General features: G+C 39.5%; 1 protein-coding gene across 9 annotated transcripts in view; it reads left to right on the top strand.

The window, feature by feature from the left end:
- Positions 1-19,477, top strand: part of wnt5b (wingless-type MMTV integration site family, member 5b) — a 312,897-nt gene that overhangs the window by 172,996 nt on the left and 120,424 nt on the right. For all 9 annotated transcript variants that reach the window (XM_058772671.1, XM_058772670.1, XM_058772675.1 and 6 more), the window contains one exon: positions 14,463-14,561. In XM_058772671.1, the coding sequence (XP_058628654.1) occupies positions 14,463-14,561 (99 nt within the window). The remainder of the gene's footprint in view (positions 1-14,462; positions 14,562-19,477) is intronic.

Here is a 19,477-nt window from a genome sequence, read left to right as displayed (position 1 = left end):
GCATTATAAGCATTTGTTATTGTTATTCTTATTATTATTATTATTATTCTATATGAAACACAGTATATACATAATTATAAATTCTGTATATACACTTTATATATATTTAAATTTTTTATACATTTGTATTTCATTTTTAATATAGAGCTTAACAAAAAAATGCATTTTGGTTTTAGATGAAAAAAAAAAAAAAAAAAACATTGACTCATATCACTTAAATTCAAAAATGATTTGCATAATTCATTTTTCATTATTACTTGTATTTCATGATGAGATATGTGACCCTGGACCACAAAACCAGTTTATGTTTTTTGAAATTGAGATACAGTATATGAGTTTATTATACATTTATGCTATAAGAAATGTTAAAATGGCTGGTATCGGTCACTTTCTTTTCTCTTTATATATTAAATATCAAATATCTTTCATATTATTTATTAAATGTCAGTTATCTGTTGGGCTGTTTTGTCACTTTGTCTAGCATTTTACAGTAGGACAGACTGACTTTGAAACTCATCCTGTCATGCTGGTTTGGATGAAGTATAATATAGTACTGAAAATGAAAATTCGTGCACATTTTATCCTAAGAAACTTCAGCCAATCACGTGGCTTCTCACTTGTTTTACTCCACTAGAGCAGGTTTGGATGTACTCGGTGTGTGATAAATGGAGCCCGTCATCATGTTTAAATTATATTTTCTAGACGACGAGCAGATGGGACTATTTGATGTCTAACAAAATGCTGCATAATCAACAGCCGTTGCTGTGATCCAGAGATTTGAAGCGAAGGAAATTAACTTGAATGAAACCGCAAAAAAGGAAAGATGAGAAAAAATGAGCAGGGAAGTTTTTAATAACAAAGAGAGAGGCGAGAGGAGACATCCCGTATCTGTTTTTGTTTTGGGATGCATCACTCTTCAAGATATTTCTGATGTATTTTAGGGAGAAAATGAACTCTCTTTGTTCTTTTCTTCCTCCGTTTTGTTCTTTTTCCTCTCTGGTCTCCGTCTGTGTGTCTGTCAGCCTCTGTGATGATGACAGTGTAAAAATAGGACCGTTGCCTGGTGAGCGTCTTTTGAAGCGGCGGTGTAGTGAAATGTTCTCTCCATCACATCTCTTCCCCTTCCATAAATCTCCACTGCGCGCCGTGACATCTCACCCAGCTCTGATGTGCTGTCCAAGTTTTATTAGCAGACTTGAGAGAGTGGAACGGCGTGTCACTGTGGAGCACAGGAGTGGGTTTTTAAAAGTTGTCCTGTGCAAATTTGCAGCCCGCAGATTAAACGGCAGAGTGAGAACTGCTCCCCGCTGCCATCACATGGTTCATTGATGTCACAATTAGCTGTGGAGGGAGGGTGCTTTCCACTGCTGCTGCTTCAAGAGAGCTGGATAAGGAGAGATCACGACTTATACACTGCAGTCAAAAGGTCGGACATACCTACTCGTTCTTCACAAACTCGCTCCTCTGGAAAAACAGACTAGGAATATTAATAACTTAGCCTGCACTATGCTGAATTCTGTCCAAATCAAGCTGATTTTTAGTTTTTAATGATCATGAATGTCTAAATTTAGTAAAGTGAGGCTGAACCTTTGGCTGATATTGTATGTTCTGGGTTAGGGATGAGGGAAATTTTTCCATTTGACATTTCCACTCAAATAATTTTGTTTGTAGTTACATTTCAGATATGTTTTAAATTATTGAAATTTAGCAGTAAACTAAATCTGTGAATCAGGGCCATCTGTATGATTAGTTGATTTTATTTGATTGATCTATAGAATTATTTATTCAACAAGTCATTTTTTTTATATTTTATTTTAAAATAAAACATAAAATATAATATTATTTTATATTATCTCTTTCTTTTACTTTTTTCCCCACTTTTAATCGTATAGCCAATTTTTCAGAATAAGTTTTATATAAGTTGTAAGTATTTAATAATAATAATAAAAAAATAGTGTTTAACAAGTATTTTTATGTAAGCTTTATATTTATAGAAAGAGAAAAGTGGTGTGTGTGTGTGTATATATGTATGTGTATGTATGTGTGTATATATATATATATATATATATATATATATATATATATATATATATATATATATATATATATATATATATATATATATATATATATGTATGTGTGTGTGTGTGTGTGTGTATATATATGTATATGTATGTACATGTATAGATATATACATGTAACTATATATTTATATAGATAAAACATTATCACATGACCTCATAACATTGCCTAAATATAGTGTTGCATCTAGTTAACATATTGCACATAAAAAGTCATTTTTCATGCGTAATTAAATTTTGTGTCTTCACATTTCAGAGTCCAATCAAATAACGAGTGAAAAATTAGATGTTAAAAGTTATGGCTGATATTGCTTCTGATTCATTCATCAAATTAGGAATATCATATGAGGTCATGCACAGTGTTGTATACTCTACATATTGCAAATTTTGTAGTAGACCATTCATACAGAATATTTGCATACTGTGCTGAAATATTGCGTGTTATTAGCACAAGAACAGCAGCCGGCGTGGGAGGAAGACCAAAACCTCCACCACAGACCATCTGAGCTCCCCACACCCAGCCTCGCCTTTCTAAAAGCAGTCCTGGCTCCGACCCCGCAGAAAACACTCCCACCTGCGCAAGGCGTCCAAAAAAATATTTGATAAGTCATAAAATTTATCATCCTTGCCCCTGCATGGTCTGAAGAGGCTGCATTAATCCACGCCATTATCGTGGAGCATGATTCAGACCATTAATCATCTCGCTGCTCAAATTTGAAATCTTTACGACACCTCAGCGGCTGCGAGAGTCTCTCCTCATGCACAGTGAGTTCTCTGTGTGCTGTGGAAAGGTGTAGAATGGTTCGTGTGGTCACCGCCTCCGAATCCAGCCCCTCCTCCATCATAATTCTCAGCCTCCTGATGGATCTTAGCAGAGACTTCCTGCCTTTTCCCCTGTTAACTGTATGTCAGCGGACATGCATGCGTGTGATCGTGTATTTGGGGTTTCTTATGTCAGCACGAGTGTTATGGTGGGACTGGACTATGTTAGGTAGTCAGTAGTCGTTAGTAGTCCTAGTGAAACTGCATGATTCTTGGTACCAATTTTGATGAACTCCTGTATTTTAACCCTGTATGGTGTGGTGTAGCCATATGGCAACATATTTTCCTTCCACTTCTTACCTTTCAGAAAAAAATACAACTTAATGCACAATTGGAAATGGAAGGATGGTCTTTAAAGTAACCAATTATATGCTGTTTTTAAGCCCATGACTTTTAACGGGGTCACCCTTAAATTTCTTCTATATCATGATTTATTAAGATCGATCATGTTCACGGATCAGATTTATCTAACATAGTTTTACAGAAAATGTAAAAAAACCCACAAAAATTATGTACATCAACAAACAAATTGCTGTACAATGGAACTGCACTAATGCCTTTTCCCACTGACAATTTTTTATAATGTCATCTATTTTTTTTGTTTTTTTTTTGTTTACTGTGATATATTTGCATTTGTGCATATAGCACAATTACGATTAGTCTTTTATTCAGGCAAAAATAAATATAAAGGCAAGAGCAGTGCACAGTTAGCTGTGAGAACAGTGAGAATGTTGAATTGCTGAATTATTATTGAATATGGAACCCATGATAATGGTTCAGTCAATTTTAGGCTGCCTATAGAATCATTTTATTTAAGAAATAAGAAATACTAATTAAAATAGGTTTATTTAATTAAATCTACAAAAAAAAAAGATAGATATATATAGATATATATAATGTATGTACATTTGTAGTGTAGTATAATGTATTGTTATACATTAAATAAATAAAATGATAATATTAATTAATTTTTAGAAATATTATGGCAGCTATTTTTTTGTTTTGTTTTGTTTTTAAAAAAATGTAATGTATTCCACCAATAGAAAATAATGCATACCATACAGGGTTGCTGTTAACTCCGTTTACATTAACATCTCACCCAGATTGGCATTTGACCATTCACGTGGATACACATGTGAGCGTTTGAATAGGCACTATGAAAAAAAATCCATTTTTTATTTTAGTATTGATTTAATACTGCACTTCTAATGCTTTTGACATCCCTGCTTGTAAACACAGGTTAGGGTTTGAGTCATCAATGTACTTCCATTGTAAGTCACCCGTGTGTGTGTGTGTGTGTGTGTGTGTGTGTGTGTGTGTGTGTGTGTGAGAGAGAGTCTCCCTGCGCTCCTCCTCTTTGGAGATGAGGATATCGAGTGTGTATGTAATGAAGTGTGGCTGAACTGACATGGTGCCTCTTTCAGATAGATAGAGAGAGAGAGAGATTGATCAAGAGAATGTGTATTTTAGTATTTTTAGAGATTGAAGACGTGCCAAAGTGTCCGACTCACCCGTTCCCTCCGTAGACCTCCAGAGTCCAATCTGTCCGGGCGTCTGAGCATGTCTGTGTTAGAAAATCAAGACGTACAGAGGGAAACGATGTTTACCCTGACAATTTCGGTAAGCTTCATTACTCTTTTGTGCTTTCCAAGGACTAGAGTTGCAGTTTTGGTCTCTCGTTCATTTGTAACCGATGTATCTCATGACTAACCCCATCCGCTTCTTAAGGAGATGACCCGGAGTGATTCAGACCAATTACAGTTTGCTGGTCCTCTGGGACGGTGTTAAAAAGTCTGGTTGCAGTTCTGTAACCGCAGATTGAGTGTTAGTGTTAGTTCCCACAAGTCCTGGAATGGCGTTGGTAATTCCATCCCCTCGCAAACTGCAGATTTGGGTCGATACGTCTTTCTCTCGTTACCTGCTGCAGTGCCTCCGTGAGGCCCAGCCAGAGTCGCTGTCCTCGCATGGCTTCGGGCGATGGCGGGCATCGGGAAGGGCCGAGATGCCAATTCAGTAAAGGGCTCCGGGCCTGCTTTTCTCAGCAGAGCCGTGGTTTTGGGCACCCCTCAGAGGAATAAAATGGTTTTGTCTCGCAGCTACCCACGAATAAACTTAAAATGCGAAAGCGGCAAGTCTTTGCCAAGGCCACTGTGTGCATGTGTTTGAAAGTGTACCTTTATTGGGTTCAAATCGCTGATGTTTTGTTGCAAAGGCTGAGCTCTAGGCGCCTCACGTCCCTGCTGCGGCCAAAACGATCACAGAGCTTAAATTAGAGTGTCCTGCAGCCAATGACATGGAGGGAAAGAAATCCAGAAAAAAAAAGCTCACAAACAACAACATCAACAAGCATTCGATTCATCGCAGGATCTTGTTTGGCGGAAGGTCTTGGAGAGCTCGAACCGAAGGGGCCGTGCAAATGGAGGTCGTGGCTCACGGGCCCATCCGTGCTGGATTTGTCTTGGATCTGATGCAACTCTCGCTGCTCGTTTAGGAAAAAAGAGTCGCTGTGTTTTCGGAACACGAGACCTCAAAACACAAGCCGCTAAATGGCTGTTTGAATAAGGCCTGTGGGTGTCCAGCTCGTCCAACGTGTGACGTTGTGGAGGAGAGGAAATGGAGATTTTCCACTGCATCTCCGATTGTGGAGAACGTTTTACGATGTTGTTATTATTCGGTCAGACAAATGAATTTTTGTAGGACGTTCTGTGCCCCTTTGGCAAGACTCTTGGCAGCGTTATTATTACAGCTAATTGTAGTTGGTAAAGCTTTGCTTTTCTACTGCACTGAAAGTGCTGTTTAGGTAGTGATTCCTAATGAGGGTAAGAGACTGTCCTCTCTTGCCTTTATTCCCTTTTCTGGCTCTCCTGACGACCTGGGAATCTTCGCCTCTTACCTCAGTTCCTAGCCAGTTACACATAATTGTTTTGATAAAATCAAGGTCATTTCTAAAGCTTTACTCATTGTTTTTCTGGTGTGATTAGTGGTATTTGCTAAGCCAAGCATCACTATTACTATTGCTCACAGTTAGTGATTTAAACAAACCTCTAACCCTAAGTATCAAACTTTGGTGCGTTGGTCATCCTGCATGTTTGTTTTACAGGCACAAATGATACCTCAAATTATGCAGCTTTTTTTTAGCTATCGGATTTGATAAAAACCACAAAAACTGCACAGCAACATGCTTAAAACCACTTTAGTAATTTTACAGCAATGGCAATTAAGTCAGGGCAATTTTCTTCTAAAAATGAATAAATAAATTAACAAACAGAATAAAAAGATTATTTTAGTACTTTTATAAAATAGAAAATACTCTTTCAGTTTGTCTACTTCAAATAATTATTCATTATTTGTAATTATTTGTGAAATTTACTAGCAATTTCTGAATGGAAATGATTTCTACAACAACTTTTTTTTTTTTTTTTCTCAAGTGTACATGAACTATCTTTTTGAATGAACAAAGCCTGAAATCTCCAAAACTAAGATTTCATTTCAATTACATATTTCAAATTATTAATATAATATAATATAATAATCAAAACAATTGTTATACATTAAATTAGACTTTTAGCTCAAACCAAACACACTAAAACAAATACCAAAAATGTAGAAATGTTATTGCCACCATATTAAGTCTTATGATTTCTCCCGTTCATATTTTTACAAGCAGCTTGTGTCCTCCACAACTAATGTTTTCATCAAATAACAGAAATCTAAAAACATTAAATGCGATAAACTATTTTTATATTATTTGAAGGAAATATGAACCAATTTGTACATTTTCAGTACTGCCACCCTTCTTACTTGGTGTACTGTATATATGGCACGGGAGAGAGAGAAAGTGCTGTTCTTGCCGTGGCAAACCCCAACCTTCTAATTCTAACTGAGCAAAGAAGTCTGTTTGCTTCCCTCTGGGCTCCCAGAACAGAGAGACCATTCTGTTTCCACCCATTTCCCAGTTATCTGCTCTGTTCGATTTTAATCCCAGGCCTCTAAAACTGGAAGCACTACAGCTCACAATCATGGGAGCTCTGTAGAATCCTTTCTGTCATGCTTGTCCAAGGAGCTTATCTCAGCGACTGTTATTCATGCAGGGATCTGGGACTGTATTTTTGTGTTATCTTTGCTTTTGATGTCTTGGCCTCTTTAGCGACTTCTGAGACTTAGTAATTACTGTTAATGGTTTGAAAAAAGACCATGACAGAGCACTAAACTCTTTCTTCTTGAATATTTGTGACTTTCTTTTCGTCCTCAATCACATTATTCTAATGTTCATTGTTCAGAGTGCTAAAGGGCAGCAACATCAAACATCAAAGTGCACAAAACCAAAGTAAGGTTCAATAAATAGTCAACAGTGGAGAACTTGTATTAGTGCGTTATCCTGTATATATCCCCCTTTTTTAGATTTTCCCTATGTTAATAGTGGAAGATGCTTTTTTATGTTACTTTTGATTAGCCAAAAGTAGTAAAAGTTGTTATTTTAACTTTTGCATAAATCAGTTATATTTACATTAAACTTCAATTTCAAATGGAAGCTCCCTAAATATTATACTTAACAATTACACTTTTAATATTTTCACGTGCGCTATTTCTACCTGGTTTGTGGTGTTTTTTTGTCAGAGCTTGAAACTGGTGCATGGAAATAGGAAGACAGTTTGGACAGGAATTGGCATGCAGATTATTGGGGTGAAGAACAATGGCCTAGTGGTTTTTGCAAGGGCTCTGATACACTGACTGTGACTTGTGTGGGAAATTTGAGTTTAAGTTTTAGTTCAGCTTAGGTTGTCATACTCATTGTGCACTTTACCAATCCAAACACTGGGGTGGACAGAGGTTTTGTGTACCTGTGGCAAACGTGCTTTACATTAACAGGAATTGTTACAACGGGGGTGGGGGGGGGGGTGTACTTTCTTATACACCTGAGTTAAAACCCATTTAGAGGTGACCTGGAGAACACCAGGGAGCTAAAACTCCTACTGTTAACAGAGAGGCTTTAATAAAACATGACTTTTCCGGAGCTCATGTTGAAGCTCAACACTCACACGCACATATACACAAACTTGGGTTTACTTGTAAAGGAAAAGACAACTATTCATGACACGCATTTATGTCTGTATAGGTGAATCTCACAGAGCACACATCTATGACAATAGACAAAATAAGAGGGAAAAAATGAACTTTTTTTTATTTTAATAATTCGATCTGTCTGTGTGTCTGTCTGTCTGGTGCTTGGGTGCATATTTTACTTCCCTTTTCTCTTTATTTATCCGTTTATTTATTTTTATTTATTAGACAAGCTTCGTGATATTCACTTGACAGTTTACTTGCACTTGATTCATTATGCATATAAATTTTTTCCTTTGCCTTCTATGGTTTACTCATCATGTGTATGGGTGCATGACACACCTGTACACTCCCATACACAGCAAGTCTGCATTAAAAGGATAGTGCAACCAAAAAAAATAATTTGCTGTTAATTTACTCACCCTCAAGCCATCCAAGATGTTGATGAGTTTTTTTCAGTAGAACAGTAAAGATATTAAGCTTAAACCTTGGTCTTTGGTGATTCAACAGCTGCCGTCACTTTGAAAGTCAAAAACATCATATAAGGCAACACAAAATGCCTGTGGCTCCTGATGATATTTTGAGGTCTTATGAAGTGAAACGATCAGTTTGTGCAAGAAACAGAACATTATTTACCACATTATTACCTGTCATCCATAGCCTTTAGGCAAACAGGGAAGTCTAATTATTTTCTGTGACCTGGATCAAATGTTTGGTTTCTTGTACATACAGATCGTTGAATCTGTTTATTGCAATCATTACTCAGTATAATAAAAATTTTAGGAGTCATGCCTGTTCCAAAGATGAAACATGATTTGAAATACTAAACGCTGCCCCATCTATTACACAATTTTTCAAATATAGTCATTATGTTATTATTGTGATTGAGTAATTTGACACGCATTAAATATGTGCAATTGAAAACCCAGGACTCTCATATTCAGAGTCTGCAGCTCTGCCCACTGAGCTGTCCAGGCTGTCCTTTGGTTTAAGCTACTGCTTTCCATTCCAAGGAAACCTTGACGTGTGATGATTGTCAACTCAGATTTAGCTTTAAGTTGGGGATGTCATATATCTGGCAACTCTTCCAGTCCTCTTCCTGCTTTTCCAAGCAGTGAGTCTAAGTCCATTCAATCAGGAAGTTTTATTATTTATTTATTTTTAAAATTATATATTTTTTTAATGTCCGAAACGTGGCAATGCATGGAAAGGTAGGATAGAGAGGAAGTAGATTGAGGTTGTGAACTCCAGAGGTCACGGGGTGCTATGGAAAGGTCACTTCACTCGGGAGGAGTAGGAAAGGCTCTCGTTGTGTCGTTTCACTTTCGTGACCCCAATTATGAGCTTGACAAAAAGGCCTTTGATATCGCACTGAATTCAGAGCAACGACAGAGAATCGTGAGTCAGCGCTTTTTCGAATTTTCAATTTTTCTCCCCTTTTTGGCTTCACGTCAGCATTTTTGAGTTGCAATAGACAGGGGGAGGGTGGAAGGGGGCGAGAGAAATGATAATGGCGCAGAAGTAGAATAATTGTGAAAATGATTAGATTAAGTGAGCAAATGAGCTCTCCAGTTGGGACGGAAACCAAAGAATTGAGGTCAGCATTCCTGACAATTATCATAAGAGCAGAGAAAGAGAGAAGGGAGAAAGTGAATGTCGGGGAGAAGGAGAGGAAAAATCCAAACAAGCAATCAAGGTATGCAGGAAAAAAAAGATGAAAATGCAAAGATGGATAAGGGAAGTAGAAAGAACAGGAAAGTGTGGCACTTAGAAGCATTCCAGCTTCGTGCTTTTAGATGTGTTGTGCTGGTGGCAGTAACTTGAGCAGTTGTATTGCGTTTTTGTAAACGGTGCAGTGCGCTCAAGCAACGGGGCTCAGTGTGCGTCCCCCATCCACTCTGCTTTATCAGGTCCATATCACTGCCTGTAGCTGAAGGAATTTTGAGGAAAGTGAGGTCCTGGAACAAGGGGGAAAGTAGAGAAGCAGAGCCCCATGTGCTGGATTCCTGAACCCCCGACACACACACACACAACCATTCCCTTGCCATAAGCCACTCAGACAGGGATCTGGTTTCATGGTAAATTTTATTACACATGGATGTAAGGGGCTCCTACAATTAGGGAGGGCTTCTTAACAGGGTCTTGCTTATCCATCTGCTTGTTAGCCTGCTAGCTTGAACGTTTTGTTCTCCCATTTTACATTCCTTCCCAACCTCCCCTTTTCTCCCCGTGTCCAGTACCTTCCATTCTAATTCGAGGCTGGTTTCTCCACCACCATCTCCTCTGTCTTCCAGAACTGGCCACCATTCCTTTCTTCTTTGCTTTATGGCTCACATATGAGCTGTTAAGTTCGGAGTGTGCCTCCTTGTTCTGTAGCCATCTGTGTTCGGCTCTTCAGAACCCCTCCGGCCCTTTGAGGAGATCCGGTTTCCACAAACGCTCACCCGCACCTCCCTCTTTCCTCACGTACATACACAAACACATCCCTGTGGACCCCTCGACATCTTTGAGATTCCTTCCTCCTTGCCTTCCATTGTCCATGTTTTTGAAGGCACGTCTGTGGATTGCGTGAAGTTCGAATGTTCTGCCAAAGTAAATCCAGGAGGTATAGTGGCTCCTACTAATGTAGGGTACATGATGTCATTGGCTAGATCATCGACAAGGGTCGAAGGGCACACATGGACATTTGTAGCAATTTGTCTCCTCTCTCTCGTTCTCCCCTCCGGTGTGAGTTTATCTCCTGGCGGAGGGCCTCTTCCGCTTGGAGAGTGGCAACTGTATAACACCCCTCACCTGTTTTCAAAACAAAGACGTGAGCTTGAGCATTTTTGAAAATCATCTCCTTGTTTTCATTCTCAGTAAGTTAGAGCAGGGTAGCCTGAGGGGGAGGTAGAGGGAACTCTGCATAGTGATGTTTAAGTAACTCTGGCATGTTTTAGGAAAATTATGGCAGATTTGCAGTATTGCCTCATAAATCATTTTATTAAACCTGAGAAGGTTCCTCAGTTTGACTGAATGAAAAATGATACACTTTCTTTCTGACTGTGGAACCCAAATGGAGATGTTTGGAAGAATATTCACGTCGTTTTTTTCCATACTTGTTGTCAAGTTTGAAAAAGCCCAACAAAATGAGTCCAAAGAACTATAATACAAGTCTTCTGAAATCATTCAATAACTTTGTGTATGGAAGACTGAATTCGAAAGGCTCATCATAAAATCATGTTGTTCCGTATGACTGACTTTTTCTATGGACCACAAGAAAATCCTTTCTTGATGTCTTTGTTTTCTGGGTTTTGAACCCTGTTGACTTTCATTGTGTGGACAAACATCCCTCAAAATCTCTTCTTTTGCATTCTGCAGAAGAGAGAAAGTCATACAGCTTTGGAACGCCATGAGGGTGAGTGAATGTTTTGGGTGAGCTGTTTCTTGAGTCAATCACAATGTCAAAAAACAAGATTGCGCCCCAGTGCACATATACACACACTTGTTCGATTGTACAGACCTATGAGCAAAGATTTCCCCAGTGCAGTTCAATAAACATTTTATGAGTCCCTGCGCCCCACTAAACTCGGTCGGTATCGAAAACCACTTCACTCGTGAGCCGGCAAATAAGCAAATACCACCTCCCCCTCGTTCTAGTTCTCGTTCTCTCTTTTGCTTTGCAAATGAGTTTCTCGCTCTCCAGCGGCCAGAGTCATCTGTAGGTGCTCTGTGGGCCCCAAACCCTGAAATCTTACAGCTTTAAGGCAAACTGTTTGTTTTTACTGTTTATTTTCTTTTAGTACACGTTTCTTTTTTCAGATTTTTCAGGAGAGGAAATGAACGATGCATGTTCATGCTGGGAACGCCATGTATGCCTAATGTTAGCGGAGTTGACTGAATCATTTTTCCCTCCTCTTCTACATTTGATAAGTTTTATGTTTTCTGTAGGTCTGTACCAGGATTTACATGCTACAAGCTGGAGAGCTTAAGCCTGACTTTCCGAACCCGCGCCCTGAATCCTTCGCACTAACCCACTGAGCATGTGGAACAAATTGTCTCGAATGGGGTATTTTCTTCCTCATGAGGTAGTGACAGTTGATCTAAAATGTTGCGTTTTTTTCCAGGGGCTATAATGGCTTCCCCTTGTAGCGTCTCGGTCTCCGGCCGCCTTCTCCTCCATGTTGACTGCTGCCTTCTGTGGGGCAGAGTGAAAAACTGAGCGGTTGTTGAGTACAAGGTGTCTAAGAGCTGCTCAGAGGTTGTTTGTTCAACATTTTTATTTAACCTCTGACTAAGTGGCTTGTTAACAGGTAAAGATCGAGTCGTGCCTACACAAGAAATCGAGGCAACCAGAGGCATCGTGCCTTGTGGGTATAATGCTAATGTCTGTTTTCTGTGTTTTGACTTTGTTTCTTCTGTTGAGCACAGGAGAAGATATTTTGAAGAATGTTTCAATTGTTTTTGTTCATATAATTAGAACATTGGACCCCTTTGACTTTCATTGTATGACCAAAAAAGCATTTAAAGTTATAGTTCACGCAAAAAATGTCATTCTTATGTTGAATACAAAAAAATATATATTTTGAAGAATTCTGAAGAGCCAAACAGTTGTTGGTCCCCATTGACTTCCATAGTAGGGAAAGAAATACTATGGAAGTCAATGGAGACCATCACCTGTTTGATTGCCAGCATTCTTCAAAATATCTTCTTTTGTGTTCAACAGAAGAAAGAGAAACTCACTCATACAGGTTTGGAACGACATGAGGAATGACAGTATTTTTATTTTGTTTTATCTCTTTAAAAAAATTGAGTTAATAAAACCTAGTAAAGCACGCCGTACAGGTTTAGAATGTCATGAGGTTGCATATTTGATGACACAATTTAAATTTTAGTGTGGACATCCCTTAAAGACACTAATTCTTACCTAGGCCACTTGTGTTGATATAATTCTGACCCAAACATGCACAACGGCTGGTTTATCTGGCCCATTTAAACCCACGACCGCCCAGTGGTTGGTTAACATTATGTTTATAACTGTAACAGAGGGGAGGATAGGAGAGAAAAATTGGGAGTGCGGGAGGTGGAGGGAAGAGGGTGAGAAAACCAAACAGAAGGAGCCCAACCATCACATTCTGGTCAGGGAGCAGCCGGGAAACAAGCCGAAGAATCCAGAAGGGCAGGGTGTGGGTCCGCTTTCGTTCGAACGTAATGTCTTATTGATTCATTTCAGTGCTGTGTGGTGGTGGAGTCAGTTGTGATGGTGGGCTTGCCAAAAGTAATCATGTGCGTTTTTCCTTACTCCTGCCATAGATGTTGATTCAAATTAGCTTTATTTTAATGAAAACTGTGAATGATGATAAGACTTCACTGCATTGATTCCAACTCGTTTGCAGAGTTGCGATTTCGTTTGCAATTTCCAAAGTAAAGCTAAACAAAATGAGAAGTTGTGAAGAATGTTCATGCTGCTCTTTTGCATAAATTGGAAGCAGTATTGTGACCACTCCAAACACCCTAGCAATCACATAAAAACAAAAAGCACTCTGAATGGAGGTTGTCAAGCTCCAAAAAAGCAAGTAGCTTTTTTGAAGCCATACATAAGCTTTGTGTGAGTAGGAGACCAAAAAGTAACTGTAACTGAAAAGTAACTGGACTTGTCGTCTGTCCCCAAATGCCAGTAACTTTTGCATATATTCAGCTGGTTCTCTTCATACAGATGTGTGAATAACCTTTAAAAAGCTACAGCAGGGTAAATGATGACAGTTTTAATTTTGGTGAATTAAAACAGTAAACTAAAGAAAAAAGAAGATCTTCAAAATACAATCTAAGAAAGCATTTTTTGCACAAATGGTCTGGTGGGTATTTGTAAATGTTGCATGCTGGATTCAAACTCATGCCGCCCACAGGAGCACCACAGCTTAATGTGTCAAAGCATGTACGCTTACAAATTAGTGCATTTCTAATCTAAGAGGTGCGCAGACATGGAAACCTTGGGGCGCTTGTTAAATCTGTGCAATGGCTTGAGCATGTGGAGGCTTGAATCTGTATCAAGCAGGGAGGTGAGTGTGCATATGTGTTTATATTTGAGAGAAGCTGGTGTTTTGTTCTCTATTCTCTACATCTCAGCTCTTCTCTCACTGTCTCTGTTATTGCTTTTTCACACCCTTCTCCTCTGGGTTTAAAAGATCTCCGTCGCTCGCTTTCCCCCTCCTCGCTCAAATCCATTCCAGCTGAAACTTGCGTGAATACGCTGTGATCCCCCTCTCGCTGTAGGGCTCGAAGTAATACTCTGTCTATCAAAACGAATATCAGAATCACTTCTTATAATGCTTGTAATTGAATTCATACAGATAAAATTTCCACTCCTAACAGCATGGGCTGAGATGGAGATTTGATAACTCAAGCCCCAAGACTACCAGGCTTAGAGTCAGACTGGGCTCATTTCGAAATGACGGGGAAAAAGTGTGTCTGTACGTGTGTGTTTTGGCTGTAGTTTACAATGAGCTGTATCTTTTACAGACGCAGAACCGCATGAAGTTAATGGCTGATAACTACGAGGATGACCACCTCAAGGCCTCCAATTCTGACCAGACCAATCACAAACCCTCTCCGGATCAGGTGAGCCAATCAGAGTACACCTTACAGAACCACTTTGTTCGTTCTTTATCCTTTACTTCTTCAATAGAGTTTACTGATTGATCATACTTGGGGTTAGTGATTTAAACAAACCCTTAACCCTAAACGTAAGTCCCATGCCATTTATGATAAGGATATGAATTCTGTATTCTTAAGTGAATGGACTTAACTTTCACATCACCATAAAATGGGTTAAAAAAACTTGCACTGAAATGTACACCTTTATTTCTTTCTTTCGTCTTACTCACTCTGCTATCCGATTTACCCCTAAAGGCCGTATCCTGATTTATAAAAAAAGCCATTATAACCAAACATAAACAACAGGAGATTACATATTTCATATCCAATAAGGAACAGTATCCTCAGCTCCAATTTGTGTATTATTTCATATTGGGTCACCAAAAAAAAAAAAAAAGCTCACGTTTTCTCATTCACGAATGTGCGCGCACACACACATCCCTGAGTGTTTTTCTTGGAATAGTTCCGGCACACAGGATGATTCTGGAAGATTTAACTGGCTTTGTTCTTTGTTGCTTTTAAATGTTGAATTCCTTTGCCTTAAGCCTCTCTCATCTGGATGGCTGTCCAACAGGAATTAGTTCATAAGGAGAGAAAGAGGAAAGAATTGACATGATAAAGGATGAATAGAGAGTGAAATTCAAAGAGAAAGGACAGCCTGTTGCATTCTTCTGTCCCAGCTCTCCCAGGAAGCACAAATCCTACTGGTTGTTATGACATGACTTGATGCGCTAAACGCAGTGTGTCATACCTGTCCTTGGACTCCTGGTGTAATACAGTTCAAGTGCTACATCCTAATTCACATGCTGAAAGAAACCCATCAATCAGCAACACTCCACCCTCGACACACATCCATGTATTCCCAACCACATATATGTGTGTGTATGTATGTTAGAGCTCATTGGAACTCCATCTACACACTCGGTCTCCCACGCACACACAGAAATCTGCTATAAAGCTATCCCAGGGACTCTCCCCCATCGCAAACCCTTTTCATTGTCTTTCTCGATTGCCAAGAAAACACTTAGCTCACATTTTCCTGTGATCTTCATTTCTCACTTACATATTTCCAACTCAAATAAGAACACCCTCACACATCAACACCTGAGCCCACTCCAAACCTCCCCGATCGCACTGTTATCACCTAAACATGCCGACTGCAGAGCTGGGACCGACAGGGACCTCAGACGGCATTCATTGCAGGTATTTTCCACAGCCATCCAGGACAGACAGGGTAGAGGCCACGTGTGTTACTCATTTCAAGCTCATACTGCTATGGTTTCAATTCTTGTTGCAGCATAGCCACCCCCTTTTTTGGGCGAAGTCAGTTGCTTTTAATGCTGTTTCACTTTGGTTCAATGGCTAACTAATCACCCTTAACCCTCTGTTGAGAGATGGAGAAATTAATGGGAACGTAGTGTCTTACTCTTATTTATGACATTCAGGTTTTTTTTTTTTCACTGCATGGGAAAAACTCACTGCTGCTCCAGTGTTTGTCAAAGGAAAAATTGGTCACTTAACATGAAATTTCAGTGCAATAAATGACCTGCTCTCACCCACTAATAACTTCTTTCTTTAATCCCATGCTGCCTTGGATTAAACCTGCACTCATTTTCCACCAATAGGACGATGAGGAGGGCATTTGGGCATAGCCAATCACATGCCCTCTCCCAGCCATTTTGTTCAGAAGGGTGAGAAATGTATAAATGGGGAATGACGTTCTTCTGTATTTCATCATGTTAACTGTCTTTGAGTGTGCTTATTTTTTTCTTCTCCAACACTTTCCAGTTCATCCTTTCATTTCTTTCTTCTTTTGGTCTTTTTCCCTTTCTCATTGTTCTAATGTCTTGTAATTTTCCTTCATTCTGTCTGTTTTTTGTCTGCCTCATTTCGGCATCTATATTGGTGCTGATTATGTAAAAATGGTCAAATATGACTTGCAGATATCATACACAGAATATGCTGTCAGAATGTAAATTGACGCATGTCAAACATTTTTCCTTGCATTTTTTTTCCTCCCACATTTTCCCCTTATCCCCATAAAAATAATAATGAAGAATGAGAATGAGGATAAATTTCATTTATTTATTGTTTTATTTAACATTAAATGACATAAAAGGAAAAATAAAAAGCTGCAGAAGCTTTTGCATTTTTATCTTTGTATCTTTAATGTATGTATTTATTTTTTTAGATGTATTATTCCAAAAAATATTGTTTTTCTTGGTGTTCAGAACTAAATCCGAAAAGACCTGCATGCTGTGTTTGCAAAATTGACATATTTGTCACATCTATCATCGTAATTTTATTGTCTGGCCAGTGCAGTTCTTTCTAATATAAATACATTTAAATGCTTCATGTATAAGACCGGTTTAGCTTTGTACGATAAACTATTTTGGTCCTATAATGGGTTGCCACTTCTAATACAAAATCTCAGTCCTAAAACCAAACCAGCTGAAAAGTACTGGTTTACATAGTGTTTTTATGAATAAATAGCTGAAGACTTTAAAATCATGTTTGATTTCGATAAATTACTCAAGCAGCTATTGAATTGACATATCCTTTCCCATCCCTTGTCAAACATCTATTCGGGATTTCTGTCACGCAGACGGTTGAATCCTTCCCTCCACCTTTATTATTTTACACAGACAGCCAAGGAACAAATCGACCCGTCTGCCTTTTGACTGCTCTGGTCTTTTCCTGTCTTTTCCCTCCAAAAAAACAACAACATTCTCTTATTTGCTTCCACACTGACAGTTTTGATGGATGGTTTTGAGGAAACAGATAGACCGTAGAATACATATGAGCTGCACATGTTCAATCCATAGGACACATGCGCAACCACTTGCGTTCTCCCATCAGAGCCGTTGCCCCATGCCCATGGTGATGCTAAATTCCATGTGGCGTTTTGACTGTAATTAATTAGCACGTCGCTCCCCGTCGATGCAGCCCACAGATAACACACGTCCGTCGCATGAACAGTCGCACGCGGTAAAGCGCATATACTGCGAGTGCAATTAGGCGTAGCGGAGCACTGGAGAACAGAGTGGAATTGTGTGAGCTGTGGGCAGTGTCTCAGCAGTGTGAAGGGAGGGTTTTAATCCGAACAGCCGCCCACATACACTGTGTCCTATTTCAGGCAACTAATGGGCCCCTTTCGCTAATGTTTTTGCTTCGTTCGCAGTTCTTAACGTCTAAGCCGCCACGATATATTTCGAGGAAGAATTCCGATCGTCCACTGCACCCACGGTGCCAAACCGTACATGTAGCCGTGACATTAAAGTTGCTCTTTGTGTATCATATGACCATGTAAAACCTGTAATGGCATTTAGCAGAGGAGATCAAGACCCCAAGGCCCCTGAATGTATTAAGGCTCACATAAAGGGCAGCCGTGTTCTCCGAACCGTGTTCTCGGGGCAAGGAACTGCAGTCGTACATACAAGCGCATGATTAGAGAGGGTAATAATCTCAACATGACTCTGATCTCCTTCATGTTGAATTGTGGGTGGTCGAGGCCTATTTAATTGCTCGCCGTTTGGCACGATAACCCACCGCAACCCTGGAACCAGTTTCGCCTATGATGAAACGCAGTCCGTTTTAATCTGACTGTGTGGTGCATCGCTAGGTGTGTATTTACAGATACTCTCTGGCCCCTGACTCTGTTTTGTGTTGTTGTTCTTTAGGGGTTTGCATTTTCTCCTGTGGCTTTGTGGATAATTGATGCATGTCTGCATTTGTTGTCCTCTTCCATCATTCCACTGTCACTGTGTGATGATGTGTGTGGTTTTTCAGTGTTCCGGAGTTCTGGAAATTAACACCCAAGAGTGAGGGGAGCTTTAAACTTTCAGAGTTATTCCTGTTTCACTAACAGAATATTTGTAAGTTCTGCCTTCAGGTAAATGTCAAGACGGACTTAGCTTCAAATGTCAGGAGGACTGACAGAGCATCAACCCTTTTGAAGTAACTTGTCTTCTTGTCTGTTTGTCCTCTTGAGAATTGATTTTGAAAAGATTGCTTCTCAGTCTGAGCCCGGATGTCTGAAGGAAGTGGGGAAAACGTGATGTCCACCACAAACCTGACTTTTCATTTCACTTTCCGCAAAAACCGTAAGGCCCAGAACCGGATGCGAAACATCCTTGTGAGCGAGAAATCTGTCAACCAGTTGTTTCCATCCCAACCAAAACAGGTCAATCCACCACTTTTTTTCCCCCTGTGCTGCATCTGCCTCACTAAATTGCTCATTCCTCAGTCTTTCTTTTGTCACAAGTTTGTTTTCAAAGTGACTCACATATGACACGTTGCCAAAGCGGGTGTTAACACGTGGAGCAGAAAAGTAATGAAGACTCCATTGTCGTGTCACCTCTATTTGACGACCTTAGACATTACTAACCATTTGGACGGTGCGATTCCATGGAAAACTGTGAAACAGAGTTTGGCAATCGCCCGCATATTCCAGGGGTCAGTGGGTACCCGTCCCGCTGGAGCAACTAAGGTGTAACCTCTGCTGAACCCGTCCCATGAGCACAACCACCCACCATTTGCCCACATTATTAAAACTGTCCCGCCCCTCAGTGAGAGAACAGAGACCTCGTTGCTGACTTGGTTTTATTTTTTTTTCTTTCGTCTCAAAAATGGCTCAGTGGTCAGAGGGGGAAAATTTCAACAGCTCTGTTTTAGTCATTAATATGAACCCAAAATGCATGTTTGCTTTCTTATTTGCCTTTTGTACTTGCATTGTTTATTCCAGCTTGACTTTTTTCTTTCTGTCAGTTCCAACTGATTCCAGTCCAAATATTTATAATTAGATTAAAATGGGAAACATGTGGCGGCGAGGGAAGTTGCAGGGGGTCGTTGTTGAAACCTTCCCACCTCCATATGATTTC

This window comes from Onychostoma macrolepis, chromosome 04, assembly GCF_012432095.1.
Source record: "Onychostoma macrolepis isolate SWU-2019 chromosome 04, ASM1243209v1, whole genome shotgun sequence".
Classification (NCBI taxonomy): domain Eukaryota; kingdom Metazoa; phylum Chordata; class Actinopteri; order Cypriniformes; family Cyprinidae; genus Onychostoma; species Onychostoma macrolepis.
The sequence above is the reverse complement of the archived record's forward strand: the minus strand, read 5'-3'. Positions and strand labels throughout refer to the sequence as shown.